We start from the raw sequence: 23,595 nt of genomic DNA, 5'->3' as shown, positions 1-23,595 counted from the left end.
AACAAACTGATAACTTAATATCACATGGGTGGAGTGGAAAAATGCTACACAAATCTAATGAACAAACGTTCACTCGAAAAAAACAAACCCGCCGACATAATAGAAAACACTCTAATGACATCAAAAACATAGACACTGTAAAACACAATCTAATGTTATACGAATAGACAAGTACTCCACTGATATTACCCTACAGCAACTCATTCATATCCGTAAGGTCCACGACGCTAACTTAGCAAATATGTAACTTGTAAATGTAAAAGTCCCTGGAGGCAATATCTCCAAAGAAACAACAATGCATGTAGCCAAAGTTCCTACTAATTCCAAGAAATCTATTGGACCTAAAACAATGTTGCCAACATTAGTAACATCCGCCGTCAATATGTACCCACAGGGTTAAAAGTAGCATAGAACATACATGTCGACGAACGACGAACTAACGCCGAAGAACATCTCGTGTGCCAAATGCGCTCTTTACATGTAACAGTAGGCTATAAAGAGTAACATAGTAAAAGTCGATGAGCAAAACCAGTAGTTATGTGCAACTACACATACAAGACCATTAACCTTTAAACGTCCGCCGGCCGCGGTGGACGAGCGGTTCTAGGCGCTTCAGTCGGGAACCACGCGACTACTACGGTCGCAGGTTCGAATCCTGCCTCGGGCATGGATGTGTGTGATGTCCTTAGGTTAGTTAGGTTTAAGTAGTTCTAAGTTCTAGGGGACTGATGACCTCGGATATTAAGTCCCATAGTGCTCAGAACCATATGAACCATTTTTAAACGTCCATATGGATATCCAGCAGAATAAAAACGAGAACAGGTACGAATTACTACACAAGAACAAGAGAATAAACTCCGAAGATTCTATAAGAATGGGAACCCAGATGATAATTTAAGCAAACTTGACAAACGTCGAGCGCATCTACACTCCTGGAAATTGAAATAAGAACGCCGTGAATTCATTGTCCCAGGAAGGGGAAACTTTATTGACACATTCCTGGGGTCAGATACATCACATGATCACACTGACAGAACCACAGGCACATAGACACAGGCAACAGAGCATGCACAATGTCGGCACTAGTACAGTGTATATCCACCTTTCGCAGCAATGCAGGCTGCTATTCTCCCATGGAGACGATCGTAGAGATGCTGGATGTAGTCCTGTGGAACGGCTTGCCATGCCATTTCCACCTGGCGCCTCAGTTGGACCAGCGTTCGTGCTGGACGTGCAGACCGCGTGAGACGACGCTTCATCCAGTCCCAAACATGCTCAATGGGGGACAGATCCGGAGATCTTGCTGGCCAGGGTAGTTGACTTACACCTTCTAGAGCACGTTGGGTGGCACGGGATACATGCGGACGTGCATTGTCCTGTTGGAACAGCAACTTCCCTTGCCGGTCTAGGAATGGTAGAACGATGGGTTCGATGACGGTTTGGATGTACCGTGCACTATTCAGTGTCCCCTCGACGATCACCAGTGGTGTACGGCCAGTGTAGGAGATCGCTCCCCACACCATGATGCCGGGTGTTGGCCCTGTGTGCCTCGGTCGTATGCAGTCCTGATTGTGGCGCTCACCTGCACGGCGCCAAACACGCATACGACCATCATTGGCACCAAGGCAGAAGCGACTCTCATCGCTGAAGACGACACGTCTCCATTCGTCCCTCCATTCACGCCTGTCGCGACACCACTGGAGGCGGGCTGCACGATGTTGGGGCGTGAGCGGAAGACGGCCTAACGGTGTGCGGGACCGTAGCCCAGCTTCATGGAGACGGTTGCGAATGGTCCTCGCCGATACCCCAGGAGCAACAGTGTCCCTAATTTGCTGGGAAGTGGCGGTGCGGTCCCCTACGGCACTGCGTAGGATCCTACGGTCTTGGCGTGCATCCGTGCGTCGCTGCGGTCCGGTCCCAGGTCGACGGGCACGTGCACCTTCCGCCGACCACTGGCGACAACATCGATGTACTGTGGAGACCTCACGCCCCACGTGTTGAGCAATTCGGCGGTACGTCCACCCGGCCTCCCGCATACCCACTATACGCCCTCGCTCAAAGTCCGTCAACTGCACATACGGTTCACGTCCACGCTGTCGCGGCATGCTACCAGTGTTAAAGACTGCGATGGAGCTCCGTATGCCACGGCAAACTGGCTGACACTGACGGCGGCGGTGCACAAATGCTGCGCAGCTAGCGCCATTCGACGGCCAACACCGCGGTTCCTGGTGTGTCCGCTGTGCCGTGCGTGTGATCATTGCTTGTACAGCCCTCTCGCAGTGTCCGGAGCAAGTATGGTGGGTCTGACACACCGGTGTCAATGTGTTCTTTTTTCCATTTCCAGGAGTGTATATACCCTCTAGACGATACGCATAATTCACATCTTAGAACTCGGCACACGTAAAGTATACTGTGATAGCGGTACACCAGAGTAAAACCAAACTATGCACCCAAAAGACGTTTTGTGCAAAAGAAAATAAACACTGAACCCACTTCCAGTTATTAATTAACAGGATGCAACCGAACATACAAAACAAAAATAAAAAGAGCAGTTGAAGTCATTCATTATGTAGCAGTATATCAATCGCAACTAAGTCACAGCCGAATACTACACAAATAAACACAATGTAGTCGTAAAATATCATTTAGGTGGTCTGTGTTCTCATACTTTTCTATCCTGTTACGTGTGATTCCATATGGAGGGACCTGAAGATGACACCATTTGGTGTCGAAACTAGTAGCGTGTGTTAAAAAAAATAAACGACATTGTATTACAATACAACTGTCGGTTTTGTTACCATTATTCATGTACTTCTTAGTTAAAAGGCTGAGATACGACAACAACATATATACATGTTGCAAAATATTTAGAGTTCTAAATGTGTATGTGATGCAATGTTTCTGGGATTTCTGAAATTTAGTACCTTATATGTGGTGCATTAGTTTCATTCAGTAAGCGTATATACCACCTGTTATTTATTTTTTAATTAATTGTTGTTATAATATTCATTCAAACCACGGCCGATTTCGGGATTTTAAAATTCAGGTGTACGGGATTATTGTATTTGGGGACTCATTATATGTGGTAGGGCCAGTCAGAGCAAGAGTTCCAGTCATTGGATGTTGGCAGAAACTGTCCGTCGGCGAGCAGCTGCGCGTTAGGAACGCCAACACTGCAGAGTGGAGGATCGCGCTGGTGGTTTGCGGATCGCTCTAAATTAAATATCGTGCCTCTCTGCTGCGGATTCTCTACGTACCAAATCTTGTGCTTCATCTTTCAACTTCTGCCATATACCACCTGACGATGTCCATAACACCGAAATTGCGACTGCGAAAGTAAATAATTTTTTTTGTAGTCCATGAGTACTAAAATGCCTCATGAGTACTAAAATGCCTTTTAAAAGTCTTACATGGCTGAAGAAGTCCAACAAGAAAAGTTTTTCAAGGTACTGTATTGACCACAAGATGTATACCTCCAAAAGCTATTCGTTTTTGTATATTTCTATAAGAGTCAAGAACTATTACTTTCTGTGATTTAATTTCAAATAAGATTTGTTTAATAAAATCTCCATTCTTGAAGAAACAAACTTACAACAATGTCTCTTTCCAGAACTTATCTTTATGTTAATTGTACTTTGCATTTTCTTGGGAGCTCGAGGAACGAGTAAAAAATTACTGTACATATCTACTCTACGTTTTCAATTTCTTTTTGCACCGTCGCTCCTAATCTAGTTCTTAGTCGCCATAAATGCGCAAAAATCGGAAGACTTCCGTCAAATAGCATATCTGCTCTCTCGCCATTCTTTGAGACTCTACGCCAGGCAGGAGCAAGAACTCTAGGCTAAGCGCAAATTTGGACGCGTATAGCACTTGTGACGTGACACTACACTCACTACAGCGCGACGGACACATTCCGCACGCGTCGCGCGGGTCCAACGCATATTGAGACACTTACACATAAGCCGGTTGGCGAAGCTCTGCGCTGACAGTAACGAAGCGCACGCACATTGTAATCTTTCTCAAACAATTTTGCAGATACTATTCTTTAAAAATATTTCATGTTTACTTTGCTTGTAGCGTTACATGTCAGCTTCGTGCTCAAGTGCCCATAATCTCGCTAATGGTTATACTTATTGTGGTATACGCATTTTATTAAGACGCTACGCAAAGTTCGAAACATTTGCAATGGAAAATAGGGGTCGCTATGATTTTGCGTTTGGTGCGTATTACAGCATATGTTGCTGTATACTAAATTTAGCTAACATGTTGAATTTTTCTTTAGACTTGGGAGGAAGTCTCTATCTTCCTCCGATCTCGAGAAAATGGATCTTATGTAGCGCGCTCACTCCCGACCTGATGCCCGCGATTATGAAATATTCACAACGTCTCTCGTATCTCCTAAACCGCACCAGACATCGAAACGACAGTTTGGCGTATGATAGCACACAAGGAGGAGAGTATTTAGCCAATTCGTAAACATATGGAACTTTCTTATCTATGGCGATATAGCAGTAGTTACACTTCTCTTTTTATTTATTTATTTATTTTTTTCGCACCAGTCACTGTAATTTTTTAAGAGTTATCGACAGCTAGTGAAAGAAGAGTTTCCTAGTATAAAAATAAAGATGAAGCTTCTTATGCTACTGCAAACCGACAGTATAGGGTTTTTCGTGTACTATTGGGCTCTTTGATTGCCCATTACTTGTTTAATAAGGCACTGTGTTTCAGAATTCTGTCGCTGTGAGATGAGTTTGTGCAAATTACAGTTTTGGCACAGGAAGTACAATTAAACCAGCCAACAAGAGAAATGTGGCCGTTACTCATAAACGGTGATGCTTCTTCGAATGAGAATAGGTTAACAATTCACACAAAAATAAGTTGCTAATTCTGTCGGAATTTTGGCTGAATCCCCGTAAACCATCGTATTTTTAACACTGAACGAGTGGAATGGAAACTTACCAAAGGATTTATTCCTTCTCCTGATCTGAGCAGTATTAAAATAATGACGACCATTCCCTTCAGGTGGAATGATAGGCACATGCCAGGCACATGCCTTTTATTCACACCACCACTGCCACAGTGAGCTGAGTGCAAGAGATGCATTGAAGCGGCACTTCCCAGTCTGGACAGTGGCAGAGATCGTAACATGATTAGGGTCGGGGGATAGGGGATGGGGAACGCACCTGGCCGTCGTGCGTCCAGATGATGGCGGGCGGCGGCTCGGGGCTGTGCTGAACGATGCAGGTGAGGTTGATGGTGCTGCCCCGGTAGATGTACATGTGCGGCTCCCCCAGGATGGTCGTCACCGGCTCTGCAACAGTGGACGTTGATCACCGGTCAAGCAACGACCCCCGCTGACAGCACCTGCTGTGAATGTAGTCTCAGTACTCCGACAAGCGACACGCCGACCATGCGAGTAATGCACTGCAGCTGACTGTACTACTAAGCACCGTACCACTAGTACATCAGTCGCCCGCAATTATTGATTCCGTTTAGCAAAATGCACTATTAATTGAAATATCAAGAAGGCAACAGGGCAGCAGAATAAAATATAGCAGTCATGCAGAGCAGAATATGAAGAGTAAATAATTGGAATTTCAGAGGCAATGGGATTTTTGTGGAAAGAGCAGAGCTTTCTGATGTCCTTATTGGCGTTTATCAGGAGAATTAGTAAATGTTTTGGGAGGTGGTAGTATAGACTAATTCGGAAAAAATTACATACATACTTTTTTTTGGTTACGGAGATACAGCCGTTAGAACGAAGCCCAAACAAAGTTGATTTTCATAAATTCCATCTCTGACAACATAACACTTCCGAATTGTAACAACAACACGACATGTAGTGCTCAGAGGTGGTCATTATGTTGTTTTCTGATAGCAGCACTATTCATAATCCGAACGATGAATTCATCTCTCATGTTTACTTTTTCTTTGTAAACTTCGTCCTACAAAAATCGGAAGGTTAGATGGCGAAATGTTACGTGATACCACGTACTTATACGTTTGTGACTATTACTGCGCCATCTATCTCAAAGCGAAGAAAGTGGTTGAACTAAAAACATTCATATATCTTTACGCACTACAAGAATATGTAATAAAAATGGGGTTTCCTATTTAAAAAGACGCAGTTGATATCCGCCTGACCTAGGGCAGCGCCATCTAGCGGGCCAACCATAGCGCCATCTGGTTTCCCCCTTCAAACTAGACAAGTTTCGTTCTTTGAAGGTTTTTCGTTTGACGCTTATTTCGTGAGATATTTGGCCCGGTCACGATCAATGGACCAGCATATATACACTCCTGGAAATGGAAAAAAGAACACATTGACACCGGTGTGTCAGACCCACCATACTTGCTCCGGACACTGCGAGAGGGCTGTACAAGCAATGATCACACGCACGGCACAGCGGACACACCAGGAACCGCGGTGTTGGCCGCCGTCAGTGTCAGCCAGTTTGCCGTGGCATACGGAGCTCCATCGCAGTCTTTAACACTGGTAGCATGCCGCGACAGCGTGGACGTGAACCGTATGTGCAGTTGACGGACTTTGAGCGAGGGCGTATAGTGGGCATGCGGGAGGCCGGGTGGACGTACCGCCGAATTGCTCAACACGTGGGGCGTGAGGTCTCCACAGTACATCGATGTTGTCGCCAGTGGTCGGCGGAAGGTGCACGTGCCCGTCGACCTGGGACCGGACCGCAGCGACGCACGGATGCACGCCAAGACCGTAGGATCCTACGCAGTGCCGTAGGGGACCGCACCGCCACTTCCCAGCAAATTAGGGACACTGTTGCTCCTGGGGTATCGGCGAGGACCATTCGCAACCGTCTCCATGAAGCTGGGCTACGGTCCCGCACACCGTTAGGCCGTCTTAGGCTCACGCCCCAACATCGTGCAGCCCGCCTCCAGTGGTGTCGCGACAGGCGTGAATGGAGGGACGAATGGAGACGTGTCGTCTTCAGCGATGAGAGTCGCCTCTGCCTTGGTGCCAATGATGGTCGTATGCGTGTTTGGCGCCGTGCAGGTGAGCGCCACAATCAGGACTGCATACGACCGAGGCACACAGGGCAACACCCGGCATCATGGTGTGGGGAGCGATCTCCTATACTGGCCGTACACCACTGGTGATCGTCGAGGGGACACTGAATAGTGCACGGTACATCCAAACCGTCATCGAACCCATCGTTCTACCATTCCTAGACCGGCAAGGGAACTTGCTGTTCCAACAGGACAATGCACGTCCGCATGTATCCCGTGCCACCCAACGTGCTCTAGAAGGTGTAAGTCAACTACCCTGGCCAGCAAGATCTCCGGATCTGTCCCCCATTGAGCATGTTTGGGACTGGATGAAGCGTCGTCTCACGCGGTCTGCACGTCCAGCACGAACGCTGGTCCAACTGAGGCGCCAGGTGGAAATGGCATGGCAAGCCGTTCCACAGGACTACATCCAGCATCTCTACGATCGTCTCCATGGGAGAATAGCAGCCTGCATTGCTGCGAAAGGTGGATATACACTGTACTAGTGCCGACATTGTGCATGCTCTGTTGCCTGTGTCTATGTGCCTGTGGTTCTGTCAGTGTGATCATGTGATGTATCTGACCCCAGGAATGTGTCAATAAAGTTTCCCCTTCCTGGGACAATGAATTCACGGTGTTCTTATTTCAATTTCCAGGAATATATATATATGTGTGTGTGTGTGGGTATCGCGAAAGTGGCGGTGGCTATTTAGCTGACTTTTAATCAACGCCGCTATCATCGGCTATACAAGTGTCTACCATCGCAGAGTGAAGGGGCAGACAACCTGAAACCTATCCAGGTAGTTGGACTGGTTGTATAATTTAGTGAGAGAGAGCAACTCGCCCCGCGACTCTACATACGGGATTACGTACGCAAATTTACACAAGATTCCAACATGTAAATCTTAAAGCGTATGGTAATATTTTGACATAAAACATTACGTGAAAGAAAGTGTAATGTGAATTCTACAGAAGCGTAACCTAAGGAATGACTCAATGGACAATTTCTTATTGCACATTTTCGTAGCAAAGACTGAACTATGAACATGTTGAAACCTATATCATTATTTTAAAAATGAGTTTACTTTCTGTTATGTAATGTTATTCTGTAAAACTGTTCAATGTGAAATAACTATGCTACAGAAACAGCAAGCAGAAGGTTCTTGAGGAAATATAAAAACAGTTTACATGTAAAAATATTTACACAATTTGAACTGACATAGAAATTCACTTTCGTACATACATGCGTCCTTTCTGGTAAAACTAAACATTCCAAATCGGGGTAAGGGAAGTGTTCAAATTGTTACCCTTCAGCAACAATACATTGCTGTGTACGAACGTGACAGACCGTACAGCTCTCATTGAACTGTTCAGTGGGCTATGTGCGTATACTGTTTGAATTTCAATCGAAAAGGTGTTCAGGTTACATGGTTTACGTCTTCCACTTCATCTTTCACTGTACCACATAAGGAAAAACAGAGGACCGTGAAGTCAGGAGAGGGTACAGGAAACTCGACAGGTCCTCTCACCTGACTACTAGGCTGGTACATTTTGATCCAGGTGTTCTCGTACATCCCTACGATAGAGCTGCGGCGGGCCATGTTGGTGGTAACGAAACATCTCATTACCGTACAATGCAGAATCGAAGGGAAAATGTAATGAGCGAGTTCTCTTGGTTATCTTTTTCTAGCGGCAGAAACTTCAAAATGGAAAGCCTCTGTCACACACCGTTCCATGGATCAAACATTTTGTTAATACTGCAGTTATTCATTCTCATGCTACTGTCTCTCAATCGCAGCTACATTCTCAAGCTTCCAGTATCACTTAGTAACTTGTTTTGATCTTAACAAAGCAAGCATACACCCTATTGTCATCTTCACTTTGCTCTCCAGCTAAAGAATTAAGCGTGTCCCAATTCCCATGCAAGGTTTGAACCATGCGCCATTTGTGCGGCAAAGTGCTGATAGTATTAAAAGAGAAAAAGACAGCCGGAATAGTGATTTAAATTCATCAACTGTGAAAATATTAATAAAAAACTCAGGGAGACTGAATGAATCAGTGATCTCTCTTCAAGTCGTTCAGTACAAATCACGGAAGCAGTCCGTGAGTGTTTTGTTCAGAGACCAGGAATACGAATTCGGCGCCGTAGTCAAGAGCTGGACATATGGCGTATTCTCACGAATCATTTGAAACCTCATGCTAACAAAATTCAACTGACTCAAGAACTCGAGCCTAATGATCAAGCGCAGCGAACAGAGTTCGTTGAACGCATTGTAGAACAACAAGTTGATGTTGATTTTTCGAACAAAATCATCTTCAGCGATATGGATTATTTTCATCTCGTTGGCTTGGTTCATGGATTAAATTGTCGTTTTTAGGGTTTAGAAAATCCACGAATGATTGATGATTAAACAAATGCATCCAAGACCTGTCACTGTTTGGTGCTGATTCTGGGCTTTAGGGATCATCGGACCATTCTTCTTCGAAAATACGATTGGTCAGGCAATAAAAGTTAATTGTTTTTCTCTATAGTTACATGGTAAGCCAGTTTTTGTGCTTAAATTGCAAGACATGGATCTAGACAACACGTGGCTTCAACGATTGGTACCACATGCCGTACATCCCGAGAAACAAATCACAGCATGAGTCATTTCCTGTCCGTGTAATCTCTGATTTTGGTGACCAGAATTCGCCGCCCAGATCATGGGGTTTTTTGAAGTATAAGATTTACCCCAACAACACCACAACCACGCACACCTTGAAGGAGGCAATTCATCGCTGTGTTAGCTAAATTCGGCCATATTCATGCAAAAATGTCATGGGAAATTTGAAGAAAAGCCTACGTATGTGCCAAGAAATCCGTGGATGCCATTTACCTGACATGCCACTCAGTACATATCCCTATACTCCATGCTTTATGAACCAATAAATAAAATTAATGATAAAAGTTGGTTTTGTATCTAAATTACTTCTTGTGTGAATGTTGGGACGCGCGTGCACTAACTCGGTTTCACTTACAGATCGATGATACGACTGTCATAGGAAAATTAATCCTTATGGCAATTCTAAGTGAGTATATGCAGAGCGAATCATCTAAAAGTTGCACAGGAAATATTGCGGAAATGGAAACTGCTATTGATGTGCGATTTTCACAGAATGGATTGGTAGTCGGGGGCTCGTATTGTTAGCCAGTCAGCCGGCCGGTGTGGCCGTGCGGTTCTAAGCGCGTCAGTTTGGAACCGCGTGACCGCTACGGTCGCTGGCTCGAATCCGGCCTCGGGCATGGATGTGTGTGATGTCCTTAGGTTGGTTAGGTTTAAGTAGTTCTAAGTTCTAGGGGACTGATGACCTTAGTAGCTTAGTTCCACAGTGCTCAGAGCCATTTGAACCATTTTTTTGTTAGCCAGTCGATAGATTGTAATAATACTTAGGAAGTGTTGTTTTTTTGCAAACGTGCAATTTTTTAAATGGATCCACCTCTGTTGACACTAATAAACTAAATGTAGGGTAAATTAGAATAGCAGTGGTGTTTGTTATAGGATTCTAGAGCGAGTCGTTTACGAAATATCGTATTCTCAACAGTTTCCAAACCGATACTTGTACAATACCTGTGGTAACAAGCACTAACGAACAACACTAACGCATACGCTAGTTGTGTGCATTGTGACCAGTAACGAGACATTTAACCATCACAGGTCGTGTTCAAAATGACCACGGACAGCTGCAATATACGCTTCCAGTCAGCCATCGAACGACTGCAGCACACGTTCTAGGATTTCAGCGGTGATATCCGAGCAGGCTGCAGCAATACGTCGTTCCATATCATCGGGTGTAGCTGGTGTGTCCTTGTAGACAGAGTCTTTCAGATTTCCCCACTGAAAAAGTCTAGAGGCGGCAAATTCGGGGAAAGGGGCGGCCAAGGTATAGGTCACCTTCGTCCATTCCAAAGATTTGGAAATAATTGGTGTTGACATGCTGTAGTACTTCATGCACTATAAGCTGGACAGCCATCATGTCGGTACCACAGGTTTCTCCTACTCTGCAGAGCAACGTATTATAGCATCCGTGGAAGATCATCTGTTAGGAGGCTGCACTACTTGTTCGCATTCAGTGTTCCATCTATGAAAAGCGGGCCTATGAGCTGATTATTTGCTATCTGTCACCACGATTTTACACTTCACGGCCGCTGACGTTCTACCTGACGAAACTACCGGGCATTGTCAACAGACCAATAGTGCATGTTTCGTCTGTTTACCTGGACGCGATTGGTAAATGTGGCTTCATCATTAAACAATATATGTGATACATCTGGAGTATCCTGTCTTAATACTCGTCTACAGAAGTTAACACGATTCTCATAATCGTTTCCATGCAGCTCTTGATGGAGAGAGATGTGATAGGATGGTACCTATGCCGATGGAGATTACGAAGGACGCTTGCCTGACTCATGCCAATTCCTCGTGCGACTGCGCGGGTCCTATGGTGCTGATCAACTGCAACAGCAGCAAGAACATTAATTCCCTGTTTTTTGTGTAACTTGTTCGATTTTGTTACGTTGTGTAGGTTCAAAAATGGCTCTGAGTACTAAGGGACTTTACATCTCAGGTCATCAGTTCCCTGGAACTTAGAACTACTTAAATCTAACTAAAATAAGGACAGCACACACATCCGTGCCCGAGGCAGGATTCGAGCCTGTGCCCGTAGCGGTCGCGCGGTTCCAGACTGAAGCGCCTAGAAACGGACCGCCACACTGGCCGGCGTTGTGTAGGTGTTACACTATCAATTTTGCGTAACTGGTTGAATAAGTTGATAAATACAAACATCAAAATGTTTTGCGTTACCTCGGTTCAGAGAGTTCAGGAACCTGTAGAGAAAATTGGAATAGCGATCTACATAAACATTATTTCGCCCTTTATATTGCTCATGAAAACTGCACACTGCATGTTGTACCACGATACAGCGAGACCTTCAGAGGTGGTGGTGGTGCAGACTGCTGTATACACCGGTACCTCTAATACCCAGTAGCACGTCCTCTCGCATTGATGCATGCCTGTATTCGTCGTGGCATACTACCCCCGAGTTCATCAAGGCACTGTTGGTCCAGATTGTCCCACTCCTGAACAGCGATTCGGCGTACATCACTCAGAGTGGCTGGTGGGTCACGTCGTCCATAAACAGCACTTTCCAACCCATCCCAGGCATGTTCGACAGGGTTCATATCTCTAGAACATGTTGGACACCCTAGTCTAGCGATATTGTTATTCTGAAGGAAGTCAGTCACAACATGTGTACGGTGGGGGCGCGAATTGTCGTCAATGAAGACGAATGCCTCGCCAATATAATGCCGATATGGTTGTACTATCGGTCGGAGGATGGCATTCACGTTACGGCGCCTTCCATGACCACCAGCGGCGTACGTCTGCCTCACATAATGCCACCCCAAAACAGAAGGGAACCTTAACTTTGCTGCACTCGCTGGACAGTGTGTCTAAGGCGTTCAGACTGACCGGGTTGCCTCACACATCTCCGACGATTGTCTGCTTGAAGGGATCTGCGACATTCATTGGTGTAGAGCGTGCGATGAAAATCCTGAGCGGTCTATTCGGCATGTTGTTGGACACCTGTGCCGCGCTGCATGGTGTCGTGGTTGCAAAGATGGACGTCGCCATGGACGTCGGGAGTGGAGTTGCGCATCATGCACCCTACTGCGCACTGTGTGATTCGTAACACGACGTCCTGTGGCTGCACGAAAAGCATTATTCGTCATGGTGGCGTTACTCTCAGGGTTCCCCCGAGCCATAATCCGTAGGTAGCGGTCATCCACTGCAGTAGTAGCCCCTGGGCGGCCTGAGAGAATCATGTTATCGACAGTTCCTGTCTGTCTATATCTTCTCTATGTCCGAACAACATCGCTGGACACTACCCTTGTTGAGAGCCCTTCTTGGTACAAAGTAACAATGCGAACGCTGTCGAATTGCGGTATTGACCGTCTAGACATGGTTGATCTACAGACAACACGAGCCGTGTACGTCCTTCCTGGTGAAATGACTGTATCTGATTGGCTATCGGACCGCATCCGTGAAATAGGCTCTGCTCATGCATGGTTGTTTACATCATATAATGGGTTTAGTAACATCTCTGAACAGTCAAAGGGACTGTGTCTGTGATACAGTATCCACAGTCAACGTCTGTGTTCAGGAGTTCTGGGAACCGGGGTGATCCAAAACTTTTTTTGATGTGTGTAATTGTATTGATGGTTGAGGTCTATTGGGATACCTTGCCACGTATACTGTACAAGAACGAACTGCATTTTTCCTACACAATGTGCACACCATGAGCATGTTCGCTTTTTCTGTATTGGTAAGTCCCACCATCGACTCACGAGCTACTGCATGGAGTGTCTTACACTAACTGACTAGTAAGTCGCACACTGTAAGCAAACATACCCAGCAGCAATGCAGGTTGAATAGCACAAACAAATGTCGGTGTGAGGAATTTTCAAAACATGGCGATATTCGAACTAGATAAAAATGGCATCCGTCCATCCTTGAGGGACGATGGTGTAGCATGCTTGGTTCAGAGTCTGCAGCGTCTGCTGTGGCTAAAAAGTCCCACTCAAGAGTGGCAGTCCCTACTGCAGTTTGGACATGTGAAATTTGAGGGACTTCGAACAGAAGCCGCTCTGTCTCTTCGCTTTGTCCTCTTCCTGATTTATTCCTGTGTGCGTTCGTCCTCTGAGAGCTTGACGCCGTTGCGCACAGTTACTCGCCACTTGACACGGTCATCTGCAATGCTTTCCCAGCGACTTGGATTGAGTCTGGTCTTGGTCAGATCTCTCTTGCAGACATCCTTGAAACGAAGATGCGGTAGTCCCACTGGTCTCACACCCTCCTGAAGTTCTCCGTACAGCAGTTGTTTCGGTATCCGTTCAGAATCCATGCGCCTGACATGTCCCAACCATCTTTGAGGTCGATGACTCAGGAGTGCAAAGAAGCTGGTTGTGCTTGCACGATGAAAGATCTGAAGGATCTTCCGGAGACAGCGGAGATGGAAGCTGTTGAGACGAGATTCATGCGTAGAAAGAGTTGTCCATGTCTCACAGCTGTAGAGAAGGGTGCTTATAACACAAGCGTTGTAGACTTTTAATTTAGTTTTTGTGGTAAGCAGTCTGTTGTCCCATACTCTGTTTTTCAATCTAGCCATGACAGATGATGCCTTTGCGATTCTGTTAGTAATTTCAGTGTCCATGGACAAGTTGCTGCATATTGTAAATCCCATGTAGGTAGAGTCATCAACTGCGTGGAGAGGATTGCCATCAATGCTGATGGATGGAAGATTGGTAGTGCTCTGCGCCATGATCTTAGTCTTTTGAAGGCTGATGAGTAGACCAAATTTTTCACAGGCATTTGATAATTTGTTGATTATATACTGCAGCTCATCTTCTGTGTTCGCTACTAGAGCTGCATCGTCCGTATATAACAATCCACTGTATTTACTTTGGTCTTGGCCTTGAGGCGAGAAATGTTGAAAAGATTTCCATCAGACCTCGTATGTAGGTACACTCCCTCCTCACAGTCTTCAAAGGCAAATCTGAGCAAAAGGAAAAAGAAAATCCCAAATAATGTAGGAGCTAACACACACCCCTGTTTCACACCGCTATTAACAGGGAATGCCTCTGATGTTTTGCCGTTGAAGCAGATTGTTGCTTGTGTTTTCTTATGGAAAGAGATAATTATCTGTAGTAGTTTAGGTGGGCATCCAACCAGTTTGAAAAGCCCATTTCTGCTCACTACATCAGACGCTTTAACAAGGTCAATGAAAGCAATATAAAGTGGCCTCTGCTGCTCACGACTATTCTCTTGTAGCTGTCTTAAGAAGAAGATCATATCTACGGTTGATCGGCCGGGCCTGAAGCCACACTGAGTTTCTGGGTAGATTCTGGAAGCTAAGATTTGTAATCGCATTAGGATGACTCTTGCATAAGCTTTCCCGGCTACACTTAGTAATGAAATGCCTCGCTAATTGTTACAGTCACGTCTGTTCCCTTTCTGTTTATATAGAGTAACTATCGTCGAATTCCGCATACTCATCAGGACATAACCTTCTTCCCAGCTGGTTGTGATAAGTGAAGATAAATGTTTGAGAAGTACAGACTTGTTAAACTTAATAACCTCTACAGGGATCCCATCTTCACCTAGGGCCTTTCCGTTAGCAAGAGAATCTATTTCTCTACTAAGTTCTTCCATAGTAGACATTGCATCTAGTTCTTCCATAACTGGCATTTGTTTGATGGCGTCACATGCATCCTTCCTAACTTCATTCTCGGCTGCATACAACTCGAGGTAGTGTTCAACCCAGCGTTCCATTTGTTTGCCTTCATCAGTAATGACTTCACCCGTCTTGGACTTCAGAGGAGCTGTTTTTCTGACAGTTGGTCCAATTGAGTTCTTAATACCATCGTACATTGCCTTAACATCCCCAGAATTGGCCGCTTTCTGTATACCTGTACATAAATTCAGCCAGTAGTTATTTGCGCATCTCCTGGATGTTTGCTGTGCCCTGTTCTTTGCTTTTCGTAGGTCATCTCGAGTTCTTTCATTTGGGTTTCTTTTGTAAGCAAGCAGGGCTTTCCGTTTAGTCTTAGTGGCTGGTTCCATTTCTTCCAGATTTTGCTCGTACCAGTCCTTATTTCTTTTTCCTTTTATTCCATAGGCCAATACTGCTGAGTTGTAGATTGCACCCAAGAGTTTTGCCCATTTCTTATCAACATTCCTTTCTGCTTGCACGTTTCCTGGGAGAGCACTTTCAAAATTACTGGCAAAATCCTGCTTTCTTTGTGTGTCATGAACATGATCTGTGTTGATACGGGGATGACCTCTCGGTTTAGTGTGGTGACATTTCGTAGGAGTGAGCCTCAATGTGCACGCCATGAGCATGTTCGCTTTTTCTGTATTGGTAAGTCCCACCATCGACTCACGAGCTACTGCATGGAGTGTCTTACACTAACTGACTAGTAAGTCGCACACTGTAAGCAACCATACCTAGCAGCAATGCAGGTTGAATAGCACAAACAAATGTCGGTGTGAGGAATTTTCAAAACATGGCGATATTCGAACTAGATAAAAATGGCATCCGTCCATCCTTGAGGGACGATGGTGTAGCATGCTTGGTTCAGAGTCTGCAGCGTCTACTGTGGCTAAAAAGTCCCACTCAAGAGTGGCAGTCCCTACTGCAGTTTGGACATGTGAAATTTGAGGGACTTCGAACAGAAGCCGCTCTGTCTCTTCGCTTTGTCCTCTTCCTGATTTATTCCTGTGTGCGTTCGTCCTCTGAGAGCTTGACGCCGTTGCGCACAGTTACTCGCCACTTGACACGGTCATCTGCAATGCTTTCCCAGCGACTTGGATTGAGTCTGGTCTTGGTCAGATCTCTCTTGCAGACATCCTTGAAACGAAGATGCGGTAGTCCCACTGGTCTCACACCCTCCTGAAGTTCTCCGTACAGCAGTTGTTTCGGTATCCGTTCAGAATCCATGCGCCTGACATGTCCCAACCATCTTTGAGGTCGATGACTCAGGAGTGCAAAGAAGCTGGTTGTGCTTGCACGATGAAAGATCTGAAGGATCTTCCGGAGACAGCGGAGATGGAAGCTGTTGCAATCAGCACTATGATAACTTCGTGTCAGTAGCACATTTTTGAGACCAGTACCCCTAGCTATGACTAAGTCAAGTTGATTCCAGTGATGAGAGCGCGGGTGTCTCCACCTTGTGCTGATCCTTAAGCTGTAAATATGTGTTTGTAATACAGAGTCCATAAAAGCAGCAAACTTCAAGCAGTCTCTGGCCATTTTCATTCATTTTTCGCACCCCATGATGACCCAGGCAATTCGGCCATATGTCATTATCGGATCCAACTCTAGCATTAAAGTCCCCTAGAATATACAGTGTCTCGGTGCTAGGTACCTTGGCTATTCTGTCGCTGAGTAAATAATGAAACATATCCTTCTCTTCCATGCAGGATGATAAGGTGGGAGCGTACACATTTAGGATGTTGACAGTGCCGCTTGAGGAGCATATTTTCAAAGCAATAATTCACTCTGTTCCACCGGATGGTGGCACAGTACAGTCCATGAGGTTGTCTTTAACAGCAAATCTTACGCCATGAGGTCTTGGCTCGTCTTGAAACTTCCCCTACCAGAAGAATGTGTAATTACCCTCCCTGATAGAGCCCGCGTCTGGAAGCCGCGTCTCCTGCAGTCTCGCGATGTAAACATTAAAACTATGGAGCTCTCTGTCAATTACGGCAGTCTTACTTATGAAATCAACCTCTTGGGCATCGTCAATGTACCTTGCACACATGATCCTAACATTTCAGGTGGCAATACGAAATAGTGATTCCTTTATTATTTAATTTTTGTTGTTGGTAGGTGTACTATATCAACCCGCTTGTCAAAGATTACTTCTAAGCTCCACACACCCCGTGAAGCAGGCGGATAGTGGCGGGACAGCACCTTATTGGCTGGGGGCTGCCCAGCTTGAGGCGGGCGGTAGCTGTCCAATGAGATGCAATGATCTCTCCCACCGCCAGAAGTCGCCCCTGGCGCTCGAGTCTAACGCCAATCAGACAGATCTTATAACCGGTAACTGCCTCTTCCCGTGTTGTGCCCAAGTCCTTGGATGTCGCTGAAGTGTCCTCTCCAGGATGCTACACGCCTGAGCGATAAATATGAAGACACTTGAGTTGCCCAATCATCACGGTCTCCCTCTCGACCTAAATGATAATATCCAGAGGAAAGGGAAGTCAATACGTCTGGTATCACTTCGGTTGTAGGAGCTGCCGGAAGGGGACGTAGTACGCCTTCCAACCGCCTTTGGGACCCCACTCCAGATTTTCTTTCAGGGTTTTCTCCCTTAGCCTTCATCCCTCCCGAGACCAACCACAAGGCAGTGGTGTGTTAAGGTAATTAGAGAAAGAAAAGGAATAGTGACTGAGGAGAGGGTAGGGAATAGGATATATAGGATATAGGCTATAAGACGGGCCTTTGTGAGGCACACTTTGTCAGGCTCCTCTGCTGACACCCTTCCCGGCTAAGTTGGAACTGCTAGTAACTACGCTACCGCCGATATAGCTCTCAGCTTCCTTGGAGCACACAAACTCTCCCGCCCACACGGACAGTGCTACGATAAGGCGGTGCTTCGAACTAGATACCTAAAAAAATACCACTGACATTAAAAAAACATTATTTTGCACAATAATACACTCTCTGAATATTCTGACAATCTGTTAATTGGCTAACATTACGAGTCCTTGACTACCAAATCCATTCTGTGTAAACCTACATGACTATCAATTTCCATTTCCGCAAGATTTGCTGTGAAAGCTTTAAGTGATTCGCCCTGTATTTCTAATGCATCCAGCAATGTTGACTGATAGCGGTGGTATAATTTTGTCATATAATCAATACACCATTTGGAAGTTTTTATTTAGTAGTAATTATAATTTTTTCTAAGCGCGTGGTTTCTATTAGGTTACAGGTAGAAGCTTACCGACGACGGAGAGGTACATGGAATGTCCGATGGGTGGCGTCGTGCTGACCTGGCACTCGTAGACGCCCGAGTCGCGGATCTGCGGGTACCGGATCTGCAGCATCCAGTCCTCCGTCTGCGGCGAGTGCATCGCCTGGAAGCGCTGGTCGCTCGTGTAGGTGAAGCGGCCCACCGTCAGCAGGTGGATATCCCGGTGCCGCACCCATGACACCTGCCGACAACGTGCTGCTGGTCACTTGTAACTAGCTGCAAACAATCTTCCAGCAAAATGGACATCAGGCTGCAAAGGGACTCACAAACTGTTGGTCACTCAGTTGGCGAAGCACTTTACGATGAAGCACTGAGACGTCCTGTAGTGCAAGCCCCGAGTCATTCCTTAGGCTACGGCCGTAACGGACGTACCTAGTGCCGAGTAATTGCACGCTTGGTGGGCATATTGGAGCATCGATGCCAGTCGCCAAAGGCGTATTGATTGCTCTCACTGCGGAGGTATCTGATCCAACGCTGACTCAGAAAACGCTTCTGGCAGGATATATTTCTATGAAATATGAACTGTTGCGGGAACTACCATCATGCTGTATACAAAGTATTAATTTTGAGACAGCTGAACGAGGTGAATTCAACATGTTGTACAAACAACTGCGAGAGTTTCAAGACACATTTCCTGGTTATTTACGAATGTAAAACAGTTTGCCGGCCGGAGTGGCCGAGTGGTCCTAGGCGCAGCAGTCTGGAACCGCGCGACAGCTACGTTCGCAGGTTCGAATCTGCCTCGGGCATGTATGTATGTGCCGTCCTTAGGTTAGTTAGGTTTGATTAGTTCTCAGTTCTAGGCGACTGATGACCTCATAAGTTAAGCCGCATAGTGCTCAGAGCCATCTGAACCTTTTTTTGTGGCAGTGGGATCGTTCTGCAGCTTGTTCTATAACCGGCAGTCTGCAAGTTACAGAGTGTGTCGGTAATTCTCGTGTGCAGATCAAACCTACGGTAACAGATCTACGTACCCCTCCAAATTACTTCCATGTCCTCCTCTCATCCGACTTGGGACGGATCCCAAACGCTCGAGTAGTGTTCAAGAATGGGTGACATGAATTTTTTGTATGCGGTATCCTTTATAGCAAGGGAAGGCGAATCATCGACTTCGGTTTAGGACGATTCGCCTTCGCTTGCTGCTCAGTGTATCAGTTAGATCGATTATGTGTATAGTGCAGCTGGGCTGTGAATGACGGTGCCAAATTACAGTCTTAAGTTGGGTTATGATAATACAAAGAAAGAATTAGAGTTCGCCAACTGTCTCTTGTTCACCGTTCGTTCAGTCTGCGAAGTACATAATTTTGCTCTGAGCCCCACGTGCATTACGCACGAACAATGCCCAGTGCACAAAACAATGGAGCCACTGTTACACCCGTAACACTAAACAGAGAACCTCCCCAGTGTATGGTCGGGCTTCATCTATTAATGTCAGCACCAAGACTGATATGAACCCACTGTTTGTAGTCAATAAAGTTCAATAGTATTTATATAAAGTGCGCGTTGGGGTTACTGACTAAAACTCCAACACACTTACACGATATGTTTCCCTTAATAAACAGGTTTATTTTTATCTTTGACACGAAATGGTACTGTATCAATAAAATCAGATTTAGACACCAAGGGCTTAACTTCTGAAATAGTGATCGTAAACGCACAGTTAGTGGTCCGAATACATCACTAAAGGAAGGTCGATATTATGAAACTATTTATACGACCGAAACACAAGTCCCCACTGGCTTACTTATCATTAAATCACTAGTTAACTGTGTCCAACACCACAAAATAAAATCCAAGTACGCGAGTGTACTTCAACACGAAACTAGTTCAGCTTCTTCTCACGAAGAAAATATCAAAGTTCACTCGACGAATCTCGGCAAAAAGTTTCGGAAGTTCAGGTCCACTGTCTTAGTATATCGACAGAAACAGTCAAGTTCACGTAAAGTGTTCCAAGTCCGAACTACCTCGAAAATATCCTAAGTCTTGAAATAAACTCGGCAAATTTCTACAAGTTCAGCGTACAGGTGGTGAGTGTCGCTAAAAAATTCCTCGTCCGCGAACGCTCGTCAACAAGCAAAATACTCTAAGTCGAGACCATGAAGCTTGACGAAAAACTACAAGTCCGAAACTCAATAATTAAAAAAAAAAAAATTCGCCATCCTCGCACTGCCTCAACTAGACCTGAGATAACTCTCTCCCGATTCAAGATGGCTGTCTCCTATTTAAACCCTTTGTGTCCTACTGTGAGCTAAGTGTGACATTTAATGTAGTTTACATACAAAATTCACAATTTTCAACATTTTGTGCACCTATTATAAATGAATTTAAAGTATATTTTGTTATATTTTCACTTATGAACATGATTTCCATCTTCAATAGCTTACTTATAATTCATATTTTTAGGTAGACTATTATCCATTTTTCCAGTTTCTCCATATTAAATGAATATAAATAAACATGTTGCAATCTTCTAATACTCCTAACTTATCTCTAAATTAGGGTGCTGTCGCTGTTTTTATTTACTTAATTTTTATTTAGTAAGAAAATAAAGTTTTTGGCTGCAAAAACACGTTTTTGCCCTCAAATCAAAAATTGGGCATCATAATTATATTTCTCTTACGATGACCTGACTGCTTTCGGCGAGACACTTCTACTGATATACACTCCTGGAAATTGAAATAAGAACACCGTGAATTCATTGTCCCAGGAAGGGGAAACTTTATTGACACATTCCTGGGGTCAGATACATCACATGATCACACTGACAGAACTACAGGCACATAGACACAGGCAACAGAGCATGCACAATGTCGGCACTAGTACAGTGTATATCCACCTTTCGCAGCAATGCAGGCTGCTATTCTCCCATGGAGACGATCGTAGAGATGCTGGATGTAGTCCTGTGGAACGGCTTGCCATGCCATTTCCACCTGGCGCCTCAGTTGGACCAGCGTTCGTGCTGGACGTGCAGACCGCGTGAGACGACGCTTCATCCAGTCCCAAACATGCTCAATGGGGGACAGATCCGGAGATCTTGCTGGCCAGGGTAGTTGACTTACACCTTCTAGAGCACGTTGGGTGGCACGGGATACATGCGGACGTGCATTGTCCTGTTGGAACAGCAAGTTCTCTTGCCGGTCTAGGAATGGTAGAACGATGGGTTCGATGACGGTTTGGATGTACCGTGCACTATTCAGTGTCCCCTCGACGATCACCAGTGGTGTACGGCCAGTGTAGGAGATCGCTCCCCACACCATGATGCCGGGTGTTGGCCCTGTGTGCCTCGGTCGTATGCAGTCCTGATTGTGGCACTCACCTGCACGGCGCCAAACACGCATACGACCATCATTGGCACCAAGGCAGAAGCGACCCTCATCGCTGAAGACGACACGTCTCCATTCGTCCCTCCATTCACGCCTGTCGCGACACCACTGGAGGCGGGCTGCACGATGTTGGGGCGTGAGCGGAAGACGGCCTAACGGTGTGCGGGACCGTAGCCCAGCTTCATGGAGACGGTTGCGAATGGTCCTCGCCGATACCCCAGGAGCAACAGTGTCCCTAATTTGCTGGGAAGTGGCGGTGCGGTCCCCTACGGCACTGCGTAGGATCCTACGGTCTTGGCGTGCATCCGTGCGTCGCTGCGGTCCGGTCCCAGGTCGACGGGCACGTGCACCTCCCGCCGACCACTGGCGACAACATCGATGTACTGTGGAGACCTCACGCCCCACGTGTTGAGCAATTCGGCGGTACGTCGACCCGGCCTCCCGCATGCCCACTATACGCCCTCGCTCAAAGTCCGTCAACTGCGCGGCATGCTACCAGTGTTAAAGACTGCGATGGAGCTCCGTATGCCACGGCAAACTGGCTGACACTGACGTGATGTGTGTGATATCCTTAGGTTCGTTAGGTTTAAGTAGTTCTAAGTCTAGGGGACTGATGACCTCAGATGTTAAGTCCCATAGTGCTTAGAGGCATTTGAACCATTTTAAACAATGTAGCAACTTTGCTGTACCCTGACCTGTCCAATCGTGTCATCAATTATTAATCAGTCTTTTGTATTTAAAACCAATTTCTTTATTTTCTTTTCATGTTGGATTCAAAAGCTGAGATGAAACGAAATGAAATGAAATGAAGAAATGGGGTTATTGGGCGGAATACCCGGTCAGCGGTTGTTACACCGTCTGCTGAAAGTGTTACTATTTAGTGACACTTCAGAGATTTTCTTGTCAATGAAGATTATATGAAATGATGAGAACAACACGAACGCACAGTTCCCGACCGAACGAAATCGCCGACACGTCAGGCACTCGAACCTGTGACGTCACGATCTATAGGCGATGACGCTGACCAAGAGATCACGAGCTAAATGAATGGGTACGATTTAGGCTGATGAGTTTTAGTATATCTTGTATGTATTGTGTATAAAGTATTACATATCTATAATTTTAGACAACAATGACTGGAAACTGGAAGGCAGTTCTTCTTGCAAGCTTCTACTTCGTCACAAACTTCTCAGCTGAATTGTGAAGAAAGCCCTCTTACCAGTCATCTGTTTTAGTTACATAATATTACTAAACAGTAACCCTTCAAATTTAGCACTTTCATATCGCAAACAATTTACGATTTTCTGGTAAAAATCCTTATTTTCAGTTATCCGATCTGTCCTGGAGTTAATGCCAGTATTTACATTTGTTTTCCACTTCACTTAAGTTTAGCCACTCCTACATGGTGGAGGACCATGAAATACCCATTAAGACAAAGAAACAACGCACCATGAAGGAATTATCCGAATGGGACGGTGATCGGTCGATATGATATAAATGTACAGACAAATAAAGGATTTCAGTTCCAGAAAAACTGGACGATTTATTCCAGAGAAAGAGCTACACAAATTTGAAAAGTCAGTAATGCGTTGTTCCACCTCTGGCCCTAATGTAAGCAGTTTTTCGGCTTCGCATTGACTGATAGAGTTGTTGGATGTCCTCCTGAGACATATCGTGCCAGAT

At 45.5% G+C, this 23,595-nt stretch overlaps 1 protein-coding gene across 3 annotated transcripts in view; it reads right to left on the bottom strand.

The window, feature by feature from the left end:
- Positions 1-23,595, bottom strand: part of LOC126259208 (zwei Ig domain protein zig-8-like) — a 173,906-nt gene that overhangs the window by 27,102 nt on the left and 123,209 nt on the right. For all 3 annotated transcript variants that reach the window (XM_049955801.1, XM_049955803.1, XM_049955802.1), the window contains exons 3-4: positions 18,560-18,770; positions 5,184-5,311 (exon numbers count right to left, since the gene is read on the bottom strand). In XM_049955801.1, coding sequence (XP_049811758.1) covers positions 5,184-5,311; positions 18,560-18,770 — 339 coding nt within the window. The remainder of the gene's footprint in view (positions 1-5,183; positions 5,312-18,559; positions 18,771-23,595) is intronic.

The sequence above is a fragment of the Schistocerca nitens genome, chromosome 5 (assembly GCF_023898315.1).
Source record: "Schistocerca nitens isolate TAMUIC-IGC-003100 chromosome 5, iqSchNite1.1, whole genome shotgun sequence".
Classification (NCBI taxonomy): domain Eukaryota; kingdom Metazoa; phylum Arthropoda; class Insecta; order Orthoptera; family Acrididae; genus Schistocerca; species Schistocerca nitens.
The sequence above is the reverse complement of the archived record's forward strand: the minus strand, read 5'-3'. Positions and strand labels throughout refer to the sequence as shown.